The sequence below is a fragment of the Stenella coeruleoalba genome, assembly GCF_951394435.1.
Source record: "Stenella coeruleoalba genome assembly, chromosome: 7".
Classification (NCBI taxonomy): domain Eukaryota; kingdom Metazoa; phylum Chordata; class Mammalia; order Artiodactyla; family Delphinidae; genus Stenella; species Stenella coeruleoalba.
The window spans coordinates 33,185,529-33,209,563 of NC_137153.1; the positions used below are offsets into that span (position 1 = coordinate 33,185,529).

At 41.2% G+C, this 24,035-nt stretch overlaps 1 protein-coding gene across 3 annotated transcripts in view; it reads right to left on the reverse strand.

Moving 5' to 3' along the window:
- IARS1 (isoleucyl-tRNA synthetase 1) overlaps positions 1–24,035 on the reverse strand; it is an 83,643-nt gene that overhangs the window by 22,362 nt on the left and 37,246 nt on the right. For all 3 annotated transcript variants that reach the window (XM_079926837.1, XM_079926839.1, XM_079926838.1), the window contains exons 15-28: positions 22,367–22,440; positions 21,794–21,988; positions 19,559–19,645; positions 17,787–17,870; positions 16,514–16,658; positions 14,787–14,907; positions 10,384–10,475; positions 9,527–9,604; positions 8,488–8,609; positions 7,940–8,042; positions 7,609–7,692; positions 5,167–5,341; positions 2,528–2,640; positions 645–740 (exon numbers count right to left, since the gene is read on the reverse strand). In XM_079926837.1, the coding sequence (XP_079782963.1) occupies positions 645–740; positions 2,528–2,640; positions 5,167–5,341; positions 7,609–7,692; positions 7,940–8,042; positions 8,488–8,609; positions 9,527–9,604; positions 10,384–10,475; positions 14,787–14,907; positions 16,514–16,658; positions 17,787–17,870; positions 19,559–19,645; positions 21,794–21,988; positions 22,367–22,440 (1,569 nt within the window). The remainder of the gene's footprint in view (positions 1–644; positions 741–2,527; positions 2,641–5,166; positions 5,342–7,608; positions 7,693–7,939; positions 8,043–8,487; positions 8,610–9,526; positions 9,605–10,383; positions 10,476–14,786; positions 14,908–16,513; positions 16,659–17,786; positions 17,871–19,558; positions 19,646–21,793; positions 21,989–22,366; positions 22,441–24,035) is intronic.

Consider the following 24,035-nt stretch of genomic DNA (forward strand, 5'->3'; position numbering starts at 1 on the left):
ACAAGTACCCCATTATCTGCTGGAGTGGCCACCTCAGACCCTGAACTACAGGTCTCAGAAACCTGGCCAGAGGAGGAGGACTTGTGGGAACCCTCCTTGGGACAGAAGCTCCCTGGCTCTCTCACCCAGTAGGGGCAGGCAAATGTTCTGTGCACCTGTCCTGGCTCCCAACTTCTGAATGAGGAAGAACCACCTCACTCTGTCCAGATCCAACAATCTCTCCCTGAGCTAGGAGTCCTTCCACACTGACTGCATCTCTGCTCTTCCTCAGAGACATTTGCTGTCAGCTCTGACAACCTTATGTGCCAGTCAGGAGGACTATCTATCCAGAAGATGGTTTTGTGGAAGCTGTAAAGAACTGAAAAAGAAGGACAAGGAGCACATGTTAGCTGAAAGCTTCTGATCAGAGAAACAAAAGAGCCACATCCAGCTTGGGAGTGAACAGGAGAGAAAGGAAGTGGCCTACCTCTCCTAACAGTACAATCTGAATGGACCACAGATCAGTGACTAATCATCATTAATGAATTACTATGGTTTATATTACTTGCCTCTCCTCTCCTCCCCCAAAACCAAAACAAATACCAAACAAAAAAACCAAAACAAAACTCCAAAACAGTAGCTTGTTCTTAATCTGACAAGCTGACCTTTTTTCGAAGTTTCTGGATACGATTGATGACTTCCCGAGCCACTCCTTCATCCACCATTGACTGGTCAGGGGTGACGTCTAAGAGAACCAAAGCCTGTAGGAATGAACGGTGTACACCATGACAATCAAATATAGAAAAACAGTTCTTTCAAACTCAGCAAAATGTTGTTTAAATTCTCAGAAGTCTATAATGCAGCACTATTTAGTCACACACCTGAGCCAAAGACAAAATTAACGTGGTTTCTTTATGTTTGGGTCCTCCTTTGTAAACAGCTATTCCTTCATCTCTGAAGAAAGGTGAGACTTCTCATTTTTCTTCTGTAGGGTGCTGCTCACAGGAGATTTCCTGAGACCGACTTTCAAGAGAGTCTCTCATGTAACTCTACTTTTTGTCTATCTAATGAATAATATCAACTCTTCTAATAAATAAAATCACCAATCATGAAGCTCTTACAGCAGCACGACTTTTCACAATGCATCCACCACAAACAAGTGGACTGAAGATCTCAAAGCCGCCATCTCTGTTGTTTTCTTTAACCATGACTCTATTCTTTGGTTTGTTGGTGTGATTCAAGACACAATTTCTACAATGGGCCACCATACTTTTTTATATGGTTTAGCTTAAACTGCCACCTTCTTGTCAACTTTAACTACTTTTTTATCTCATTGGTCATAAAAGCTGTCAATGATGATGTGATAATAATGACTGTCACTTCTATTATAGAGGGGAACATACGTATAAGTTAGGCATCATCCCCATTTACGTTTTTGAGGACACTCAATGAGAGAAGTTAACAAACTTGCTCCACTTCATGAAGGCACAGGAGGCAAACTGGAAATGGATAATGTGTCATGGCAGGGCAACCATGGCCCACAATACACAAATCATGTCAAGAAACTCAGAAGCATCACAGACAACACCTCCTTAAGTATAGACAACTTCAGGACTCTCTCATTTGGCTGTAGTCAGAAAGGGCTGCACCCTCTCACTGTTTACAAATCTCTTTCCCTGGCCCCAATTCCTTCTTTCCTAGTTTCCTCACCTTTGGCTCCTTACCACTGTCTGCCCACATGGAGTTCTGTCTACATCATATTTAAGACTCTGTGTATGGGAATCCCCTGGTGGTCCAGTGGTTAGGACTCGGTGCTTTCACTCCTGGGGATCTGGGTTCAATCCCTGGTCAGGGAATTAAGATCCCGTAAGCCACATGGCATGCCAAAAAAACCAACCAAACAAACAAACCCTGTATAAAGGCTGGAGGAGGTTGGCTTGCCTCATACGAGGCATCTTCCCCTGTATGTGGCATATTAAGCACAGAGGGACTCCAGCAGGTCCCTCACTCTCACAATGGAGACCTTACAACCTATCTGCCTGGAGAAGTCTGGTCAAGAGTGAAGAGAGATGCTGTGATCCATTACAACAAAAAAAGACAGACCCCAGAATGCAAAACTGCTTGTACATCCTCTTCAAGGGGTGCTCTCTAACCACCCCCACTGCTACCCCAGACTTCAAATAGGAGCACTTATTTCTACTAGATAACTTATCAAGTACAGTAATAAGAATTGACTTACTTTTCTATCTCCATGACAGACTCATTCCTTGAAGGGTGGGATTACATCTTACTCATTTTTGTATGACCCAACACTTAGGACAACTGCATGCATAAAGTCACAAGATATCAATTTATGTATTCATTAAAGAAATGCATATGTCAAGAAGTTATAATAGAGGAGTTTAATAAGGCCAATCTAAAATAAATAACTGGTTTATTTTACCCTGAGACAAGCTGCCAATACTGTCAGGAGAGGCATAGGTAAATGTTTTCTCCTCTTATGTTCTTATCTTTTGGTAAAGAAATATTCTAGGGAACAGAAAAATACCTGAGCATCTGAGTGTGCTTCAAACTGTGTCGTTCCACCTGTTGCCTGATCAAAGGTGTACATGAGGCGGATATCTTCTTCATGCAATTCATGGCCTTCCACAACAATGGTCCCTATTGAGGAAACAACTGCCACTGTTACTCAATCAGTACCCCACTCCTCAAGCTGCCCTGCTACTAATATATTTTGCCACTCTTTAATAAAACCTTCATATAATCAAGCTACACAGTCTTCAAGAGATATGTCCTCTGGACTCATGTCATTGTTGAGGTCAAGAATGAGACAAACTTTCTTTAGACTGCACCATGCTATCTTGAGGACACTTAAATCACCATTGATATCTACTGTTGTATATAAGCTCCCAGGTCCAAAGACATGTGCCAGAAGGCAACGAATCTCCACCATAAACATGAGCAACCATGTTTATGATGGAGAAAGCATGCTATAGTGAAGAAAGCACAGTCTGTAGAGTCAAACTGGACTTAGGCCCACCACTCATTGATTGTAGGACCCTGGTGTTCTATTATCTGCCTATCAGAGTGCAGTGAGGGTGAAAAAAGGTAGACAGTGTGAAGTTCTGAGCATCATGCCTATTCATGGTAGGCAGAATGTATAAACAGCTAAGGATGGCAGTTCCCATCATAAGGAAAGCCTACTATGGTAACTCACAAATGATCTTCTTGGTCTTTCAGCAACTGGCTGTCATTTTCACTTTAAGTCACTGCATTCTGAAAACTACTTTGCTTTCCATCAATGCAGAACAGTCCATTCAGAAACTATAGCTTAGAAACTGTAGGCTTTCCGTTTCAAATAAGGTTTGAGGACTTTTTAATATTTTGGCTAACTGGTGAAACAACTTAAGATTTGTGACTTGAAGGCTGATCCTTTAATTTTGTCAAGTTAAATTAGTACTGACTCAACTTTTAGTTGCTAGCCTCTTATGTTTTATAAATTTTACCTAAAAATTCGGGGAATCTTAGGGACATTTCCCCCAATTTCCATAACTACCCATCTGATTTCTGAATCTTTAAATCTTTCCTCATGACACTTCCATGCTTATGATTTTCAACTTCAGAGGGAACCCTAACAATCAAACAACTCATGCCCCTAGGATTGCTACAGGATGTCAAGTGGCCATAATTAGACCACATATGATTCTAATCATGGCAGAGCTGGGAACTCCTGGGCACCTGGAAAAGCTCCCTAAAGATTTCCTTCAGTGTACTTATCAAAACTATGATTATGTCCATAAATCTTTAGTGTCTGCCAGCACCATGAGGGTAAGGACAATGTCTACCTCATTTAACTCTATGTTCCCAGTGCCAACCAAACAGAAGGGCCTTAAAAAATATTTGCTGAATGAATGACTCCAGTCTTGCTCAATTGAGACCAACATATGTATTCTAGATATTTTAGAGAAACTATAATAAGTTCTGACCCAGTCCTCCTTCACAAGAAGCCCCAAACCTCAATGCTAAATCCCTTTCGCTAAAAACACTTAAGTATTTAAAATTTTAAATTTAAATTTTGAACTAAAATTAAAACATAACTTTTTTCTTTTGAATATCTTCTAGTTTTCATTCTGGCACCTCTAAAAAGTCACCATCTTTTTCTCTACAAGCAACATCTAATAACAATAACACTCTATACCACTGGCTGGTGAATCTCAGGGGGTTCTGCTCTCTCACTAGGGTAGATTTTTCTAGGCCCACATTAGCATTTATAGAGTTCAATGGTAACTTAAGGTCCACCCCTCTGACTCAGTAATTTCTATCTAGAAATCTAGCCAGAAGGAATCAATTCCACAGAACACTTATATGTGAATTATTCACTGAAATATTAGTTGTACTATTAAAAGAATGGAAACAACCTAAAGCACCAACAATAAGAGACTGGTTAAAGACACCATCCGGGGCTTCCCTGGTGGCGCAGTGGTTGAGAGTCCGCCTGCCAGTGCAGGGGACGCGGGTTCGTGCCCCGGTCCGGGAAGATCCCACATGCCGTGGAGCAGCTAGGCCCGTGAGCCATGGCCGCTGAGCCTGCGCGTCCGGAGCCTGTGCTCTGCAACAGGAGAGGCCACAGCAGTGAGAGGCCCGCGTACCGCAAAAAAAAAAAAAAAAAAAAAAAAAAGACACTATCCGGTATCCACAGGAAGGAAAATATTTTCAGCACTTACTGAAACAGCATTTTAAAGACTAATAACACACAAAAATGTTTATAATGTAAAGTGAAAATACAGACTAAAAATATAAATAAAAACAAAATAACATAAAATGTAAAAATATATGAATGAAAAATGTGAAATTTAAAATTATGTGATTTCCATTTTGTAAAGCTGTAATTATATAAATCAGAATTTTAATAGCACCCCAGCACCTAACATAACAAATACCAGACAGTAGGCACTCAATCTACATTAAATGGATGGGTGATCGGTTATGGGTCATTTTTATTCTCTTTACTTGTTTTACTTTTTTCTAAATTATCAGAATTATTCATAATAAATATTTTTATGAACAGAAAAAAAAAGTTCTTATTTAAGAAAAGGCTGTGACAGTAGAAATCAAAGAGGAGCCTAAGTATGAGACACCCATCAGGTTGAGGACACAAACGGTGGCCCCAATAAAACAGATACCAACCACTCTCCTGGAACTGCTCTAGCTCCTCACTGCTCAGCTGCTTGATGGATGTCATCACCATCTTGAAGGCTCCCTTCAGACGCTTCCCCAGGACCATGTGATCTGGTTCTGCCCTTAGGCGAATGCCATACTTGTTTTTATCTGTAGATAATGTAACTTTTCTAACATTCAATTCCTATATTTGGTAGATAAGATGAAATAAAAAAGAAATGAAAACATGTCCACAAAAACTTGCACACAAACATTCATAGCAACATTATTCACAACAACCAAAAAGTGGAAATAACCCAAATGTTGATCAATTGTGAATGAATAAACAAAATGTGGTATATCCATATAATGGACTATTATTTAGCAATATAAAGGAATGGAGCATGCATACATGCTATAACATGACTGATCCTTAGTGCTAAGTCACAGAAGCCAGACACACAAGACCACATATTGTATGATTCCATTTATAGAAAATGTCCAGAGTGGGCACATCCAGAGGCAGAAAATAGATTTGTGTTTGCCAGAGGATGGTGGGATATTGAGGGGAAAATGGTACATGAATGCTAATGGATACTGGGTTTCTTTTTGGGATGATGAAAATGCTACAAAACTGTGGTGACGGCTGCACAGCTCTATAAATAATACTAATAAATAATTGTATGGTATGAAAAAAATCTGTCCAGATCAATCAAGTTGAGCCTAACGCAACTAACGAGGACTGTAGCCTTAGAAATATGGACTTCATGTTTAAGGGTGACCTACGCTCAAGAAATTTCAAAGCACCACAAATAACTATCAATTAACTAGAAGAATCAGTTAATCAAAACATTTCGGGACTTCACTGGTGGTCCAGTGGTTAAGAATCTGCCTTCCAATGCAGGGGATGTGGGTTTAATCCCTGGTTGGGGAACTAAGATCCCACATGCTGCGGGGCAACTAAGCCTGCGTGCCACAACTAGAGAGAAGCCTGCGTGCCACAACTAGAGAGAAGCCTGCGTGCCACAACGAAGAGCCCACACACTGCAACAAAAGATCCTGCACTCCACACTGAAGATCCCGTGTGCCACAACTAAGACCTGATGCAGCCAAATAAATAAATAAATAAATATTTTTGGAAAAAATCTTAACATTTCATGTCTCCATCATACTAGTTAGTTAAGGATTACTAATGTAGCAGGAAATGGTGACTGCACAGTAGGAAATATGAAACTGAGATATCATGGAACTGTCAACTGAAGCAAATTATAGGGAAATTTCTGGTTTTGCTATTATACATTATTATATTATTTGCTCTCAGAGTGATTAAGATATTCTATTTAAATAATTCTATTTTTATCCATATCTTAAGCATTGATTATAGAATTTATAGCTCTTTAGTTATGAACTCTAAGTTTCTAAACAGTTATAAACTCCTTGGTTTCTAATATTTGTCTGGAATTCTCAAGCAATTCAAAACCAAATATAGAAATTAATTATTTTCTATCATAAAGATTTAAATACTACCTGTGAAAGGAATAAAAATGAAATTTGAAATATATTTCTTTTTAAAACATTACAGGGTAAAAGCTTTTTGGGAGGATAACTGACATGACAGTTTAAACTTCTGACCCCAAAACTCCACTTCTAGGAACCTATCCAACATCCATACTGTGACATATTTGCACGTGTACACACACACACACACACACACACACACACACACACACACACACACCCCTTTTGTCTGTAATCAGAAACCTAAATTTCCAACAATATGAGTAATTAAATAAATTATGATGCAGTCAGGAAGTGAACAAAAAGAATAAATTAGATCTCTATGTTTTAACATGGGATGCTGTTTAAGAAATATTATAAAGTGAAAAAAATAAGTTAAAAACTACATATATGATCCTCTCTATTCACAAATAAAACCAATGATGTGTGCATGTGTGTATATGTGTGTACAAATGTGTGTACACGTATGTAAAATGCTAGGAACAACCCAGCAGGAGATAACCTAGTGAACAAGTGGGTGATGAGACACCAGGGAGTGGCCAGGGTAAGAGGAGACTTGCTTTGTACTCGATGCTAGTGCTTATTTACAACCAGTGTGTGTTTACTTGATACTTGTATAATTTGAAGGAACAAAGATTTTTTTGGTGTTAGTTATCAAAAAGTACTTTGGGGAAGAGAAGTGGATGAAAGGATAAATGATCCAACAAAGGTGTAAAATTCATGGACATTGAAAATCACTGTCAAAGAATTACAATTACATTGTAAAAAGTCATGATGAATCTAAAAGCAAAGTGTAAAATTCCATGGATGGTTAAATTTATGTATATACTGATATAAAAAGGAAAAGGACAAATGATACACTCAAAGTGTAGTTGACTAAAGAGTACTAACCAAAATAATCTTCCCAAGGCAAGAAGTTTGTTTGGACCAAATCAAACAAATCAACTGTCTTACCTCAATGATATACTTCTCCAATGACTTAATTTCATTAAGAGCTTCTGGATCCTGATGAATAACTACAATTTCTTTCAAAGGATACTAGAAAGAAAATGGAAGGGAAAGTTCATAAGCATCCAGTCCTCTAAACTGCAGAAAAATGAATGTTAAATGTTTTATCTGAATCTCAAACTCCAGACTAAGCAGGCATAACTAGTACTAAGTCATTCACACCCTTATTGCAGAAAAGAAATTTACGCCATTGCTGGCAGCTCTTTATATTAAGAAAATACTCCAAAACATAATTATCTAGGTATGTGTAATGCAAAACAGATATAAAATCTCAAACCTTTATTGGAATAGTTTTGCGGTCTCGAATCACTCGCCCGAGTTCAATCACAGACTGCATTCTAGATACTGCACTCTCGGTTTTCTTGTCAATCAATTCCTCTCTGGTTGGTAGAGGTAGGGATTTGAAAGAGATTAGATTCAAAAGGAGAAAATTCCAAAGAATAGGCATGCTTAAGTGAGGAACAGGGTCAGGCTAGAGATGTGATGGTGTAGCTAGGCTTTCCGGGGAGGCTCTTGGGAAGGACAGCACATGCCTGCCTTTGGGGCACACACTGAGAAGCAGGCAGCAAGCTTGAGCCTGCTGCTTAGTGCCTAGCAGCTCCCCAAAGCGATCCCAACAGGCCTACCCACCCCTACCTGCCATAGCTCTACTGGGGATTCCACACTAAGCATCCCTCCTATCCATTCTGTAGCCTGAGGAGCAGCTCAGGGGGGAGGCAGGGCATGAAGGGGCTGGAGCAGGGAGCTGGGGGCCCCACTTGAGTGCATCTCTGGCAACTCTCCTTCCCCTGGCCCAGGAGAGGCTTATGTGTATTTGATTCTTACCGAACATGGGGCAGCATGAGGTAGTGGATACTGAATGTGTCCTTGTCCCGGACAGAAACAGGGTCAATCAGTGTCTTCAGATTCTGGTACATCAATTCAGTAAGAAAAGGGGTATAGGGGGCCTGTGTAAGGACAGAAGACATCGGGTCATTCATACGTAGCCATCATTAACTGATCTCAGGGTGAGAAGCAACTACATAAACATTTTAGAGAAATGATATGGGAATATGCACAGAAATGAACATAAGGTTACAAAACATGCCCTATGAAAGAGAAATGACGTCATTTTGAACTTGGCGAGCTAGACACTCATGAAACACAGCAGCAGGACTAACAGCCAGAAGTGCCTAAAACATTCTTGAGGATGTCTATAATAAAAACAGGAGTCCTTGACCACATGCCAGTCAAGTCAACATGCAGAGGAATGAATGTCCCTAAACCTCTGTAAACTGGGGAAACACCACCTGCTTCACAGGATGAAGGGGAATGAGGTCAGACATGAGACACCAGGCAGGGGACCTGGTACAAAGCAGGTTTTCATTCCATGTACGTTTAGGAAACAAATAGAAGCCTTATAACATTAAACTGGAATAGCAGAAATAAGATACAGGAAATTAAAACTGGAATTTTTACTTGTATGTCATTTATTTCAATTGATAGGAACATGTCTCAAGTAAAATACTGTTTGCAATATATTTTTGTTTGGTTAGCTATTAGTTCAAGAACTTCTCCACTACTCACAGACAATTACAGGAATCTACATTAAGATGAGGTATGCTGCTCTTGAGTCTAGATGCAAGGACCTTGACCTGAAATGTACTGCCAAGGGTGAAAAGAAAGAATCCAGCTTTTAAAGCTAATGTTTTTTAGCCGTTATTTGACATACATAAGCTAACGAGATTTCTGAAAAGAAACTAGAAATTTAGGTTATTTTAACACTTCTATTTCTATTTTTAGTGGAACAAATACAGAATAGATACAGACAGAGGACAGTGCAGCAACCGGGCACCACAAGCAGCCCACAGGGCTGGCATCTTACCATAAGTCTGCACAGAGAAAGCAGAACACTAAACAAGGTCTCCAGAGCCATAACACAATCCTCTATCCCATTTTCACCCTAGTGAATAAAAAACACACATTAAACTGTTAAAACCAATAGTTCATTGTAAGAAAAAAAAGAATAAAAAGGGGAAAACTCAACCATAATTAAGTTACCCAGAGATAACTACTTTAAACATTTTAGTGTATGTCCTTCTAAATATATGTACATATACACACATACATGTACATGTGTGTGTAATATAATTTAACAAAAACAAGATTATTGTTTTGTTACGGGATTTTATCATTAACACATTTGAAGGCAGTACTGATGGACAGTGGTCTGGGCAACCCTCACTCCTTGTTTTCTACCATTGTTGCTTATGTACAGCTTAAGTCCTGGGACAGGATCCATGCTTCACTCACCCTATATCCCCAACAGGCTTAAGGACGAGTCTTGTCAATAAGTAACTGTCCCTCTAGAGGTAGAAGTGAGGAGGTGTCCCTCTCAATATCACAGCTCTACCTAAAAACATCTGCAAAATATCTGCATGAATTTATTTCAGATTTTAAGAGGTCTGCTCAGTACAGTCCTGTTTGGCCTTAGACTTTCCCTCTAATATGAATGTCCATAATTGTGCTTTGAAAATATGCAAGATGTCTTCTAAACTTATGCGTTCCCCAACCAACAAATGCCAATACAGTTAATATGCAATTAAAAGGAAAAAGATAGCTTAAAAAAGTCAGAGCATTTGAAAATGCTCTTTTTCCTTTTGGCTGTTCGCTGTTCTCATTTTTCCTCAACTTTCATACTTCCTACACTTTCTGCTCTTCCCAGCAGCAGCCTGCACTTACCTTTAATCTTCTACGGTTCATCCTGACATACCAATTAGTCAGAACATCCACAAACTTGACTAGGCGAGGAACCACAGTATAGAGTCTGTAAGCTAAAAGTAACAACCAATCAGGCAGTGAGAACACATAAGCATCTTGGGTGCTTAGGACAGGGCTGGATATAAGAAAGAGCAAGCAGCCCCTGCTATCCAAGGGCTGTCACACCTGTTAAGGAGGCAGAAGTCCCAAAGTGAAACAATCAAAACTGAGGACGTACTATATAGCTGTCAAGGTGTCTAGAGGCATGCACAAACCACCCTGTGAGCTACATGCAAACTCCCAGTGTCAGTGAGAAAACAGGAAACCCCGTATGCGTGGCTGAGGGGCAGAGGCTGCCCGCCAGATGACTCCATGAGGCACCATTTATCTGGAACTGTATCAGGTGGTAGTACCACAAAAGCCTGACTTCTTCCACTGTGCTACCTTGACCTCAACTAAGACAGACACATAAAAAGCAAAAAGCTTTAATTAGATCCTAAGAGGCAGAGCACAGATAAGGGCTTCTCAACCAGAGCAATTTTGCTCTGCAGGAGACACTGACAATGTCTAGAGAGACATGCTGGTTGTCAAACTGGGGAGATGGGCACTCTTGGCATCTGGTGGGTGGACTCCAGGGATGCTGCTCAACAACCTACAATGCACAGGCCAGCCTCCACCAGAGAGAATGACCCAGCTCAAACTGTCAGCAGTGCTGCCACTGAGAAACTCAGGCAGGGGCTGTGCATAAAATAGAACAGGGTTTCTAAAGGTTAAAATAGTCAAGGAAAGAAAGCTAAAGGAGGTATTGGAAGGAGAGAAGAACCTTGAAGAATCAGAAAAATTTGAAGGCTCCCCTGAGGAACTCAGAGGGCAAGCAGGAAGTTAAGGTCATCTAGCCAACTTTGTTTGAGGCCCAGACTTATCTTCAGGATTTTTGCCATTCACCTCCCCTTTAACTGATACTCTCTGTTGCACAAAAACAAACACGAAAAACAAGGAGAGTAAGACCAAAAATCATAAAAACACACCACAATTTATATTAAGAGTTCAGTGACTGTTAATGAGGTTCCTAGTCTAAGCTAACACAGTGGTTAAGTTGCCAAGGGCAGAGCTGCTCTCTGTTGCAGTTCAAAAAGACTAGCACTGAGGTGCTGCTAGACCAACACCTGGACCCCAGGCCAGAGGCACTCGCTGGTCATACATTTCTAGAGAGGCAATTTTTGTGATCAGAGGCTTGTTCTGTAAAGACAGAGGCCCATCTAAGTTACTTCTAGGGTTCACTACACTTTTCACCTTCTAGGAAGCTGGAGTGTTCAAGAGTTGCAACTCTTATAAGGAAAACTAAGCCCATATATAATAAAAGGGAGCAGCAGCTACCACTGAAATCACTAATACCAACTGCAGACTCTTCAACGATGCTACCTATTTAGTACTCAGAATTCTATTTTGATGAGGGAGGCAAGGGCATAAAGCTGACAGGTTGGTGGAGTGGGAACTGCACGGCAATCTGGGTCTGGAGCCCCTCTCATCGGTTCAACGTGCACCACCTAGCCTCCTGCACCTGGCCCTTACCACTCGGCTGTGTGTACAACTGCTGCCAAACCTCTAGTTCCCAGGCAGACCAGGTCCCAGCCAGGATATACATTCTCAGGTCACAGCCGTTGCTGTCTAAAGATGGCAAGGGCCCCCAGGCAACAATCCCATTCATTTATATCACTCAGGAGGGAAAACTGGACACAGCTACGAGTAGGTATCCCAGGGAGTGTGGTGAGAACCCAACTGCCGATGTCTGCTTTGCACACTCATTTCCGTCTTCACTTATGTCAATCTGTCCAATAGTTTGACAGTCATACGACCCTTATTACATATGTTTAATAGAGTGGGTGTAGTCCTTCAGGATGACTGATAAAACATTCAAAATTTCCTGGACTAACCATCCTATTGTGCCAAGTACAGAGGCACCAACTATTCCACAAAGAGCTATGTACCAGCTGAGGAATGGAAGAACCCTGTATGAACCAGATTGCTCTGGCCCCTCGAATCCACTGGAGTGCAGTACCTGAACAACAGCACCTGGCAACCACAGGACGCTGGGGGAGGCTGGTTTATGTCACAAGGGTGCACACAGGGATGCCATCTTTTCTCCCCTGCCCACAGACTTTATCAGACCCATCTCAGGTATCCAGGTTAACAGTTTCTGGAATTTCTCGCCTTGACTTACGGTTGTTCCATCTCCAACTTCTAGGAAACCCACATAACCTACTTTTCCAACCCTGTCTAAAACCAAATTCGTTGTTGTTAGGTAAGAGAAATGTGGGGAAATGTCAACTTCATTATTGTTTTTCTGTATTTCCTAATTTTTGCAGGCTGAACGGGGACTACTTATTTAATAAAGTAGACCTAAAAATAAATTAAAAACATATTAATAACAACTACTACTTATTAAGTACCTATTATCTGCTAGCTACTGTATGTACATAATCTCCATCTGAGCCTGATATTAACTCTTACCAGGCATTTTTCGGAGAAAGAAATTGAGGCTCATAGATTAGGTAACGTTTCCCCCAGGGAACAAGTGGTGCAGTTGGGTTTTGAACTCATGGGCATCCACTACTGAAGCCTGTGATTCCATGGGCCTGTGTGGTATCTGTGGAGGGGTGAGGTCACTAGACATCCCCCCAAGACAATCTCTAAGGCCTTGGAACAACACATTTCTACAACTAACAAGCCTTAAAATTATATTTGAGAGGTAAAGAGAAATATTTATTTATCTATTGTTCTGTATCTCTCAAAATTTCTATAAAATTTCCTCTATGTTTAGAGAGCCCAGAAATAAACCCACACACCTACAGTCAATTAATCTTCCACAAAGGAGGCAAGAATATACAATGGAGAAAAGACAATCTCTTCAGCAAGTAGTGTTGGGAAAGCTGGATAGCCACATGTAAATCAATGAAATTAGAACACTCCTTCACACCATACACGAAAATAAACTCAAAATGGCTTGAAGACTTATAAGACATGACACCGTAAAACTCCTAGAAGAGAACACAGGCAAAACATTCTCTGACATAAATCATACCAATGTTTTCTTAGGTCAGTCTCTCAAGGCAACAGAAATAAAAGCAAAAATAAACAAATGGGACCTAATCAAACATAAGCTTTTGCACAGCAAAGGAAACTATAAACAAAATGAAATGACAACCTATGGACTAGGAGAAAATATTCGCAAACAATGCGGCTGATAGCGCTTAATTTCCAAAATATGTAAACAGGTCATACAACTCAATACCAAAAAGAAAACCCAATCAAAAAATGGGCAGAAAACCTAAACAGACAGTTTTCCAAAGAAGACATACAGATGGCCAAGAGGCACATGAAAAGATGCTCAACATCGCTAATTATTAGAGAAATGAAAATCAAAATTACAATGAGGTATCACTCACACCTTTCAGAATGGCCATCATTAAAAAGTCTACAAATAAAAAATGTTGGATAGGATGTAGAGAAAAGGGAACCCTCCCCTACACTGTTGGTGGGAATGTAAATTGGTGCAGCCACTATGGAAAACAGTATGGAGGTTCCTTAAAAAACTAAGACTAGAGTTGCCATATGATCCAGCAACCCCACTCCTGGGCATATACCTGGAGAGAACTTGAAAAGATACATGCACCCCAATGTTCACTGCAGCACTATTTACAATAGCTAAGACATGGAAGCAATCTAAATGGCCACTGACAGATGAATAGATAAAGAAAATATGGTACTTATACACACACACACACACACACACACACACACACACACACACGTATACATATACAATGGAATACCACTCAGCCATAAAAAAGAATAATGCCATTTGCAGCAACATGGATAGACCTAGAGATTATCATACTAAGTGAAGTAAGTCAGAAAGAGAAAGACAAATACCATATGGTATCACTTATATGTGGAATCTAAAATATGATACAAATGCACTTATTTACAAAACAGAAACAGACTCACAGACATAAAAAACAAACTTATGGTTACCACAGGGGAAAGGGGGTGGGGGAAGGATAAATTAGGAGTTTGGGATTAACAGATGCAAACTACTATAAATAAAATAAACAACAAGGTCCTACTGTATAGCACAGAGAACTATATTCAATATCATATAATAACCTACAGTGGAAAAGAATATGAAAAAAATATATATATATACACATTTACATTTCTGAATCACTGTGCTCTACACCAAAAACTAACGCAACATTGTAAATCAACTATACTTCAAAAAAAAAATTTCCTCTATGTTTATAAAGAAAAACAGTTAAATATCAAAAGGACAATTACAAAGAGAAGACTCCTTATTCCTGAGAGAAGGCCCAAGAGAGACACACCTGCCATTTCAGTCTCAAAGAACCCAACGAGCGACTGCATAAAGGACAGGACCCACCGGTCTGTGATGTTGGTACTTTCTTTAACCATGTTCTCGTTGTAAAGGAATTCCATTTCTTCCTCCTAGGAAGTGACAATTATTGAAACATTCTGCATGCCTGGGGGAAACTACTGTAGAGAAATGAATTTTTTAAATTATTTAAACTGAAAGAAGTATCCAAACAAATCAAAAAAACACCACAAAAACCCAGACCCTGTTGGCAATCTAAATTTCTGATTCTTAGCGATATTTTCCAAGTAAACTCTGAACTTGGAACATTAAGTCCTCAATTAATGAATTACATTTTTGAGTGAACTAAAGAGAATTTAGGAAAAAATGATTCCTATGCACCAAAGAGTAATTATGAATTAAGAAATATTCCAACATCTTGTTAAGTAGGCGGTTTAGTTACTTTGAATCTGAGGAAGGAAGGACAGCAAAACTGGCTAGGACTGGACAACTGTCTGTAAGTTGAAAATGAGTACTAGGAATTAATGTCTTTGCTTAAATTATTTTACCGAGAATGCTCTATTCCACCCCTGCTTTTTCCTTTGCAAATCCTCCTCGATCCTGAAGGCCTACTTTACCTGTCCCTACTCAACGGCATCACCATCAGGATGGCAAGGCAGTGACCATGCTGACTCTTGCTCTGATGCTGGAGCCTGCATCTTTCTGCCATGCCCAGATGAGCCCCAACTATGAGTGGTTTGAACCAGCCTGTGTTCCTGAATCCCACACCAGCAGAGGCCTGCAAAGTAGACCCACGTTAGCACTGCTGGCCTGAGAGGTGGTGGGATCCAAAAGATAGGAACACTAGGGATGTTGTTCCCAAAGCCTTGTTCTTCTTGGGAGGGTTCATTAGCAGAATGAGATGAGCCAGAGGCAGCAAGAAGTGACCAGCCTGCTGGAATGCAATGCTCAAAGCTTAGCTCTCCAACGAGTTTCTCAGGAAGGAATAATATCACATGTTTAGTCAGAAGTAGTTTACTAAGGAATTCTACTTTTAATGTGTTGGAGATAAAAAGATGAGTGGTACCTGAGCCCTGACCCCAAATGGAGTCTAGGAAGCATGCACAGGCACATGTGCAATGAAGCCTGCTGGCCTGAGAGCAGTTAGTAGGGGCAAGGGAAGGGGCTTCTCAGAGGATGCCTCCCAGGCCAGCACGTAACTGCTCTGAGGCACTTTCTTATATATCAGAACCACTATTTTTCATCCCAGCAACCCAATGAGAACTTCTCTCACTTTCAGAGTTTCAGCCCAAATGCACTCATCAAGTGGCCTTCCCTGACCACCCATCTGCAGCAGCCTTTACTAGGCGCTCACTCTGATAGTAGCTGACTCTTTACTGGCTCCCCTATCACTAAGTCCCCAGTACCAATTTGGCTGGCTAAATGAATATCCAATGCAACTCTTCTTCAACAGGTGAGGCTTCTGTGTCTTGCAGAGGTGAGCATCTATCCAAATGGTGAAGTTCCAGTCCTGTGCTCTTGGCCCAGCATGGACCCCAGACACCTGTCACACTTTCATCTATGGCCTCCCCAGTGGCTCTGAGCCCCCACCCACCGGGCCTGTTAGCTCCTGTCTCCCATGGAGCTCTGTTTCACAGCTGACCCCTGACCATCTTTCGCAAACCCAGCTCAACCCAGCTCCGTGGGGCAGACCCTACCCCACAGCACTGCAACCCACACCTTCTGTAGCCTCAGGACGTTCTGGATGAAGAAGCGATAGGCATTGTACCAAGGTAGCAGCACATCCTTCAGGACATCTCGAACACCCTCCTCCTTAAAGCGGAGGTTTTCTGCTCTCACCACAGGGGAGTTAATCAGGTATAATCTGGAAGAGGAGAAAAATTACATGGAAAAGAGATGTAGACAGTAAACCAAATATTACTGACATGTTGACAGGGCAATACCCAAATCAGCCCTTTTTCTACAAAAGTGGGGAATTATAAATACACTTCTAACAGTCAATTTAAAACCGACAAAATTCTTATTTTGTGTAAGAGACCTAGCAAATTATAAAGGGGAGACCAAAAGTGCCACACCAAAATATGGCACTGAACTAACCTAGAAGCATGCCCTGCGCTGGTCCCAGCACAGGCCTCAGGCAGTATGGCAACACTAAGAGGAAGAAGCCAGGCCCTCCTTCCAGGACATATGTGCAGGCATCAGGGATTCACAAGGAACAGCCACATGTGCTCTGCCAGCACAGAGGGACGCAGGGGGCAGAGACCAGGGATGTTGTTAAACATCCTACAGGATGTTCCCTTCAACACAAAGAATTAAGAGGCCCAAGTTGTCAGCTATGCCAAGGTGAGTCTAACAGATAACTGGGGGTTGCAGGACACCGCACTAACTGCTCCTGGGCAACATGGCAACCGTGAACGGGCTTGCCCACTGCCCCTGGGTGTGGGTCTCTGTGTTCGTAACGGGAAGATGCTGAATAAGATCTCTTTGGTGCCTTTTAACCTGAGCACTCAACGTTTATGACTATTTCAAGCAGTATCTCACATTTCTCTAAAAACTTTTCAGTATTTTTATTTGCTCTAGCATAAATTGTACCTCATACGGCTATTTGAGGAGTAAGTGTAAAATTGAAATAAATGATATAAGAGAATTCTAATATCAATAAGACAGGGAACCTATAGAAGGAATGAGGGAAAGGCACCAGCAACTAGCCTGGGAGTACGTGTGCTGCTTAATAAAATCCAACACACAGCCTCCTCTTCCAAAAGACCTATAGATATAGAAACATCTTTACTATTTAGAAAACCACCTTGGGGGATTAAAGTCAACACCATACCGATGTAATTCTCCATGTAACAGATGTGCATTTTTTTAAAAAAGCTAATTATAAACCAAATTAATAGAATGATTAATATCACTGAAAACATGATTAACAGAATGTAAGATGCTTAATAAGAAATGACAAATACACACAAGGCAGAGCACTGGTTTGTACCTGAGGGCATCAGCACCATATTTTTGAATGACTGAAAGTGGATCTGGATAATTCTTTTTGCGCTTGCTCATTTTTTGGCCATCACTTGAAAAATAGAAGGGAAACACCAAATAAATAAGTCAACATCACAGTTTATATATGGTTACAGATTATCTACTAATTGGAATACGTAAGTGCAAATGGGACACAAGCTACTACTAAGGCACAACAATAGGTTGTTAAAGCTTGTTTTTGAATACTGTAGCGAGTCAATGGAGAAGTTTCGGGATAAATGGCAGCAGGAAGATGCCAGAGTGTAAAAGTGAAAAAACACAGCCTTGGCATTTATCCCAGAGAAACGAAAACTTATATTCACACAAAACCTTAGAAAGGTCACAGCTTTATTCATAGTCAGCAAACACTGGAAACAACCTCAATGTCTCTCAGCTGGTGAAAAGTCAAACTGTGGGTCACCATGGAACACTGCTCAGCAATGAGAAAGAACTACGGATCCATAAAACCACCTGAGGTATCTCCAGGGAATTACAGTAAGCAAAAAAAGCCAATCACAAAAGGTTATATATGATATGAATCCATTTATATAACATACTTGAAATGACAAAATTACAGAGATGGGGAATAGATGAGTGGTTGCCAGGGGATGGGGATTAGGACTGAAGGCTGAGGTGGGAGGAGTGTGAAGGGGTGGGGTGGGTATGGTTATAAAAGGGCAACAGAGGCATCCTGTGATGTTGAAACAGGCCAAGTATCTTGACTGTGCTGGTGGATACAGGAACCCATATATGAGATAATATTGCATGCAATAGCAAATGAGTAAAACTGGGGAAATCTGAGTAAGACTGGTGGATTCAATCAACATCCTGATTGTGACAATGTGCTACAGTTTCAAAAACGTTAACCGTTGGGGGAACCAGGCAAAGCACACGAGGGGTCTCTATTAATTTTTACAACTATAATTCAGTAAGATTTTCAATTATAAAAAAAAAGTACAGACTATAGAGCCAGACTGCCTGGATATAGAACTAGAATTTCACACTCTTTTGCTGTATGACCTTAATTTTTCTGCACTTCAAATTCCTCAAATGTCAAAATGGACAATGAAAGGACCCATTTCAAATAGTTCTGGGGATAAATGAGTGAAGATGTGTAAATGTGCAAAACAGAGCCTGGTACAGTGCCAGGTGTCATCCCCCGCCTTGAACAGCACATGAAGCAAGGTATCTAGGTATAAAAATTTCATTTTCTTCTTTTTATTTGTTTTTACTTTTAATGACTAGAGGCAGTAGAAGGAAAAAATAAGACTCCTCTATAATAAGCCTCTAGAACCAATAGCTTCCTTATATATTAAAAACAGGACAACAAAAATCTATATTAAAGGACCAGTGTACAGATTTAATAAGAGCTATAAGCAAAAGTACTTTATAAAATTCTAAATGACAAATGTTATTTTATCACTAGTAGTATCATGGGACACATGTCCTCCCCTCTGTCCTCCTCCATTAGGCTTAGCTCTTAATGCAGTCCTTCTCCTAAGACAGAGGAATATGTAGAGACAGAATGTTACAGGTTGAGAAGAGCACAAGGCAGGAGTTGGATGAAAAGGGAGAGCAGGAAGAAGTATAAAGGCAGAAGGAAGGAAGAGAATAGGAACAGAGCTGGGGCATTCCTGAATCCCTTTTAAACAGAGAATGGTTAGATCCAACCAGAACATGCTGAAAGAATAAAGGAGGTCAGGAACTGCAACTCATTATTACACAAGGGAGTGCACCTGCCTTGCCAGGACGAGCCCATTCACAATCACATTTTTGAATGGCGGCCGTCCAAAGAGAGCTGTGGCCAGCACCAACAGGGTGTAAAACCTGGAAAAAAACCCACAAACAAAGAGTTCAATAAAATAAGAAAAGGAATTCAAGCATAGGAAAAAAAAACTGTGTTTACTTATTGGACTGAATTTCTATTTTAGGTAAGTTACACTTCTTGATAATCACAAAGCAATGGTTCTTGATCCTGGATACATCAGAATCATCTGGGGAGTGCTGAAAAATTAGGCACAGGACCCACTGCAGACCAGTCATATTACAGCTTCTCACTAGAAAAACTAAAATGAACTTTATTTAAAGCAAATAAAGCCCTAGAATGAGGTACTGACCCCCTGCTGGGGACAGTACTATCATCTTCCTTGGGGAGCTAGTTGGACAGCCACAAGGCAGAGCAGGGCAGCACTGGGTGGCCTCTCAGGACCTCCCAGAAATGCCAGGCTGGAAATCCAGAGATATGTTGCCTTTAGCACAAGGTCATATGGGACAGTCTGATGACAAAAGATGAAAAAAGCACTCTCATCCAAAAGTTAAAAGCTAGTCTATATGAACATAGAAAATGTTTTTATTCTATCAGATATCATGCATGTTTATATGCTACCTAGATTGTTCCCTAAAAGAACTCTATCACATTCATGTAAGCTGTCCCAGTAAGTAATGCACTTGTGTCATCTCCGACCTGATTTTGCATCCCAAGAACATCACCAGACACAACTAATGAGGACGGAAATCAGACAGGTCAGGAGGACCCTGGTTCCTATGAGAGGCAGCCCATACCTGACAGAAGGCGAGGGAGGCAATGTGCACATGGGGACCCACGTGAGGGCTTTTAACAGTTGCCAGACATGGCAACTCCTCAGAGAAACAACTTATTGGTGAGTCATCTGGCCCTCCCTAAGAAGAGGAGTTTGTATATGGTAGCTGTTTCTACAGAAAAATGGATTGGAAGCTGAAAACATTAAGAACATTAAGTCTGGAATTCCATCAGTTTGTGATGACTACAAATTGTAAAGAGAAAATGATACCAACATTCTTTTAACACTCCTGCAGAAACATTACTAATGAAAGTATAATTAGAACCTGGGTCAGCCAAGCTCATGCATGAAGAGAAGGTAATTCATCTTTTTCTAATTAAGAGGATGAGGGTACTGCTTTAGATAAGGCATCAGATAAAACCAATGCCAAAGTCCTCCCCACCATGTTTTTTTTTTCTTTTTTAAGAATTTTAAACCTGGATTTTTTAGAATGTTATGAGGCCAGCCTTAACATCTTAGTACATTTTCAACTAACCCTCCAATTTGTAGCACCCACTCCAGTCAATTCTATGTAAATACCCACTAAACACTTGTGTAAATGATTTGAAGTAAACAAACTAAGGACACATTAATAGTTTTGTATCACTTAACCTTTCCATACACCAAAATCTCTGTATTCCAAAATGTGAAAGAAACAATTCAAACTCTAAAACTACAGCCCTAATAGAGTGTGAGATTCCTGCTCAAAAGACACTTTTATAGTATGTTTAGTGGTGAGGGGCAGAGGGCAGGAGCAGAGCCTGTCTTGTTTTTTTTTTTTTTTTTTTTTTTTTGTGGTATGCGGGCCTCTCACTGTTGTGGCCTCTCCCGTCGCGGAGCACAGGCTCCGGAAGCGCAGGCTCAGCGGCCATGGCTCACGGGCCTACCCGCTCCGTGGCATGTGGTATCTTCCCGGACTGGGGCACGAACCCGTGTCCCCTGCACTGGCAGGCGGACTCTCAACCACTGTGCCACCAGGGAAGCCCAAGCCTGTCTTGTTTGACACAATCTCCCCAGCACCCAGCTGATAAATGCTAAATGCTCAGTAAAATACCTGTTAAATCAAATCAGTAAAACACTTTAAAGAGGGACTTCCCTGGTGGCACAGTGGTTAAGAATCTGCCTGCCAATGCGGGGGACACAGGTTCGATCCCTGGCCTCAGGAAGATCTCACATGCCGCGGAGCAACTAAGCCCGTGCGTCACAACTACTGAAGCCCGCGTGCCCAGAGCCCATGCTCTGCAACAAGAGAAGCCCTCTAAATGAGAAGCCCGCGCACCGCAACAAATAGTTCCTGCTCGCTGCAACTAGAGAAAGACCACGTGCAGCAACAAAGACCCAACGCAGCCAAAAATAAATAAATAAATAAATATGCTTTAAAGAACAAGAAACATACCATCCTCTGGTTTGGTCAATGCCTTCAGCAATGAAATCTGCAGGAAATGCATCCTCAAACTCCCTCTTGTTTTCAAATGGATAATGAATTTGAGCATAGGGCATGCTGCCACTCTCGAACCAACAGTCAAACACTTCAGAGATGCGATGCAACAATCCCTTCCCACAGCGTGAAGGAATGGTCAGATGGTCAATGCTAGTAAACAAAGAAGTAGCCACTTCTATTAATTTTAAGCAAAACAGAAATTACAGTTTAATTGCCAAGAGGAAACACAATGCCCTCACAGTTCTTTCATATGCATCTGCAAACAGAAATATAGGCAGTTATCACAGGCTTTCAGAGAGCACCATCAGGGCTCCATCTGGAAGGTTATATACCAAAGTCTCCTGACATCTAACTCAAGGACAAGAGGCCACCTTTCCTCAATAGGACATGAATCATCAACAACGAAGTAATTCAGCAAACTAGTGTCTGATTTCTACATGTAGCTCTGTGATCTGATACAGAGACCATGTCTAAACAGGCTACCTAGCCCGATATGAACTGAAGTGAATCAAACATTCAGAAACTGACCTCTCTCTGTGGAGATCTGAGATCTTTGCTCCTGACAGTTCTTCCAGTTCTGTCATTGACCCAACACACACCACCTGTCAAAACAAAGTTAAAAGGCCTCAGAGCCGAAGATCAAACAGAGTTAATTTATGTAACATTCATGTTTAGGTTTAGAAACCTTTGATCTTCATGAGTTATCAAGGTGGCTTACCTCATGAAAGACTATAGGTCACTGACTGAATTGGTGAGCAGACCTCACTTCTTTGCTATCTACCCCTATATCAGAGGGATTCCCAACAAGGAGAGAATTCCACAGCCATCATCTCAACGAGTATTTCTTGAGGGTCTACTATGTCCAAATCTCTGACAAAAATAACTAGCACAAGTGAAATGCCTAGACTGTTACTCTAAGGCATCTTAGTTTGCTCCTGGCACTTGAACTTGGCTCTTTAATCTGAAACCTTCTCAAGTCAAAGCTGGGACTAATTTATTGTGCATGAACTGGACCAAATAGTCAGATTGCAAGACATTAGGATTATACTCATGTAAGGAGACTGGGAGATGGGCCCAGCAGGGGCATTCAGAACAGGGTGAGTCATCTAACAGGGGCCGTGTAGCCGGGCTACACCAGCAGGAGCTGCTGTGGGTTCACACCCAGAGGTCATCTACTACCTAATGAATACCCACAGCCTCTTTCTCTGCACTTCCTGCTCAGTCCTGTAAAGTCCTCTGATTCAGCTACTTCACTGTTGCCTTTCAGGTCCCTACTGGAGATTTACTGAGGTCCCTGGGCTGCTGCTGCTGCTCATGACTGTTCTAATGCTGTCAGCATTGGACAGAGGGAATACATCTATATACCTATGTATGTATTTATTTAGAGACACACACACACACAATTTGATTTTAAATTAAAGGTCTGCAATGTTTTGGTAATTTTTATTATTATTATTATTTTTTTTTTGTGGTACACGGGCCTCTCACTGCTGTGGCCTCTCCTGTTGCAGAGCACAGGCTCGGACGCGCAGGCTCAGCAGCCATGGCTCACAGGCCCAGCCACTCCACAGCATGTGGGATCCTCCCGGACCGGGGCACGAACCCGTGTGCCCTGCATCGGCAGGCAGACTCTCAACCACTGCGCCACCAGGGAAGCCCACTTTGGTAATTCTTTTAAGTCATCCTTTTTTATCACTAATAGGGCCGTTTTAATATGCTGTGACTTTGTGCAGCGGGTGGAGTCTCTATTCTGTTCATCAGAAACTCAAAAGGAGAAAAAGAGTTCTGAGCAACACAAGATAAACAATGTGAGGAGTTTCCCGAGAAAAATACAAATTACATTTTTCACTTTTACACAGAGGGAAATTTTTTTTTTTTTTTTTTGCGGTACGTGGGCCTCTCACTGTTGTGGCCTCTCCCATCGCGGAGCACAGGCTCCGGACGCGCAGGCTCAGCGGCCATGGCTCACGGGCCCAGCCGCTCCGCGGCATGTGGGATCTTCCCGGACCAGGGCACGAACCCGTGTCCCCTGCATCGGCAGGCGGACTCTCAACCACTGCGCCACCAGGGAAGCCCTACACAGAGGGAAATTTAAAACTATATTTAATTAAAGTAAAAATAAATTAAAATCTTAAAAACATATTCTTATTTATGTCATGATTCTAGGAAGGAACAAAGAAAAAAACCTGATGCAATA